Source organism: Aplysia californica, unplaced genomic scaffold, assembly GCF_000002075.1.
Source record: "Aplysia californica isolate F4 #8 unplaced genomic scaffold, AplCal3.0 scaffold00197, whole genome shotgun sequence".
Lineage (NCBI taxonomy): Eukaryota > Metazoa > Mollusca > Gastropoda > Aplysiida > Aplysiidae > Aplysia > Aplysia californica.
The window spans coordinates 322,994-325,278 of NW_004797467.1; the positions used below are offsets into that span (position 1 = coordinate 322,994).

At 43.3% G+C, this 2,285-nt stretch overlaps 1 protein-coding gene across 1 annotated transcript in view; it reads right to left on the reverse strand.

Moving 5' to 3' along the window:
- LOC101857485 overlaps nt 1-2,285 on the reverse strand; it is a 152,874-nt gene that overhangs the window by 70,858 nt on the left and 79,731 nt on the right. The window contains exon 2 of the mRNA XM_035969935.1: nt 35-2,179. Within this exon, the coding sequence (XP_035825828.1) occupies nt 35-871 (837 nt within the window). The 5' untranslated portion in view covers nt 872-2,179. The remainder of the gene's footprint in view (nt 1-34; nt 2,180-2,285) is intronic.

Genomic DNA, 2,285 nt, shown 5'->3' on the forward strand with positions numbered 1-2,285 from the left:
ACTCCACAACCCACCCAGCCGCCTCATAACAAACACAAACAACCAATAAGTATCTGTTGCACTTACCAATGCTGAAGTTGAAGTTCTCTTGGTGTCTCGTGTGCATCCGGGCACTGAAGAAAAACTCTGATGTGTTGCCCAGATAGTCGTACTCCAAGGACAAATCCTTCACGTTGATCCTTCCATCCTCCATGCGATGTGCGTACGGACAGAACAGGTAGTAGTCCTGGAACTGAAGATGATCATAACAGTTCCCAGCGGCGAATATTTCCGGATCACCCTCCACAATATTCCGGACTTGCGAATAGAAAAGGTATTCCGAGTCCACGATACCTTTTGTCGGATTTTTCCAAATGCGCGTGAGTAAGTTGGCGCGGTTTACAGCGACTAAAGCTTGCGCCTTGAATCGGTTAAGACCGTATTGTTTGATGACTCCTGAGCCTAAATTATGCTGGGTGCCAGGTTTACACTTTGCTTTACTCTCCTCGTATTCCTCCACCATCTCCAGAAACAGTTCTACCATATCGACTTCCGTGTCAGGAGTCAAGACGGCGGAAGACCCCTGTGAACCCCCACTGGGCGGAGAGCCCTCCCTGTGTATGACGTCGCCACCAGCGTCCCCTCCAAGGTCGTAGCCCAGGTAAGGGTCAATGGGACCGCCGGTGACCCCGAAGACGTCATCCCAGGTGCTGTTCATGTCCTCGTCGTCCGGCACGTGGTAAGTGAAGATGGTGAAGCTGGGGTCCACGTCATACTCGTCGGCGTGCACGCTGGTGGAGGCGGGCAGGGCCGGCTGGAAGGTCAGGGTACACAACACAGTCAAGGTGAAGGTCAAGGTCAGAGTTTGATACGCTTTAGCTGCAGGTGGCATGGCGAATGACTGATTAACTGTCGGCAGTTGTTGTTACGCGTATAAGGGTCAACTGATAGTAGCGTTTTCTTCTTCGTGATGTCTAAGCAAATGGAAGTTAACAAACAGTAGTTTTATTTTTTCTCTCCGTTATGTATGTTCATATAAGGGGTTGTTGTTTTTTTGTTTTGTTTTTCGTAATGATTGCGTATGTAAGGGTTAACTAAAGGCAGTAGTTTCCTCACCGAGATGTGATATAATAGTAATGGTAGACTGTTCGTGGTATATTTCTTCCACGTGGTATTTGTGTCTGTAACGAGTAACTGTTTGCGATATTTTATCCCCACGAGGGGTATACGTATAAAAGGCTTACCCGATAGGTGCGTCTTTCCGAGTCGTGATGTGAATGTATGTCAGTGAAATCTCTTCCTACCCCTCAGACTTGCAAGTCTGTTACTCTCAGCTAAGCCTTTTGTTGTTGCTGTTGTTGTTGTTATTCTTGTTGTTGTTGTTGTTGCTGTCGCTGTTTTTCTTCTTCTTCTTTTATCAAAAAGAAGATATTAAAGGAGATAGACTGCCCCTCTCGGGAATAGAACTAACGTCTTTGGATACTAAAACCAAAAGCATAGCCACTAGTTCAGGGGGGGAAATGCTGCTTCCAAACAGTGGAGAATTTCACTCAACGAGTTCACAAATTTAAGCTTCACTCTTAGTCCCGGAACACACAAACTGTCCTCCAAAAGCTTGTACAGTACTTTCAAAAACATCCACGTCGGTTCGTGTTACGACAAGAGAGCTTTGATTACTAACACACACAACGTATTAACAGCGTCCTCCATCCTGCCCGATTATCTGTCACCTCCTTTATTGCAGTAAAATTGTAAGCACAAAGTTAATAAACAAAGTCCAAATGCTAAAGGCAAATTAAATAGTGACTTGAATTGAATTGACGCATAATTATTCAAATTCAAACGAAAGTAAATCGTAGTCGAACTGGAAAAAGATCAGAGAATTTAATGCACTTAATATCTTTGAAGATCCCAGCTTTCGGATTTTTCCGCGTTTTGCATCATGGCACAGAGAACTTGAGCGCCAAAGTGGTTCCAATTCGAGTTTCTCCTGTTTGTTCTAGATTGTTGTTTGAGTGATACAGACGCAAAACTTACATTGGAATTCACTTATTCGATATGGAATGCATCCTATTTTTTACAGCTACATGGATATAATGTACACTTTTCTGTCAAAATCCATTTGTTTTGACCTTTCTGTTTTGAAGGTTGGATCTTGGGCAGTTTCACAGTTGAAGGTTCCTTTCTTATACCCTGTCATCTGAAAGAAAAAAAAAGAAAAAATAAGTTGTCATCATCATCATCATCATCATTATCATCATCATCATCATCATCATCATCATCATCATCATCATCATCATCATCAT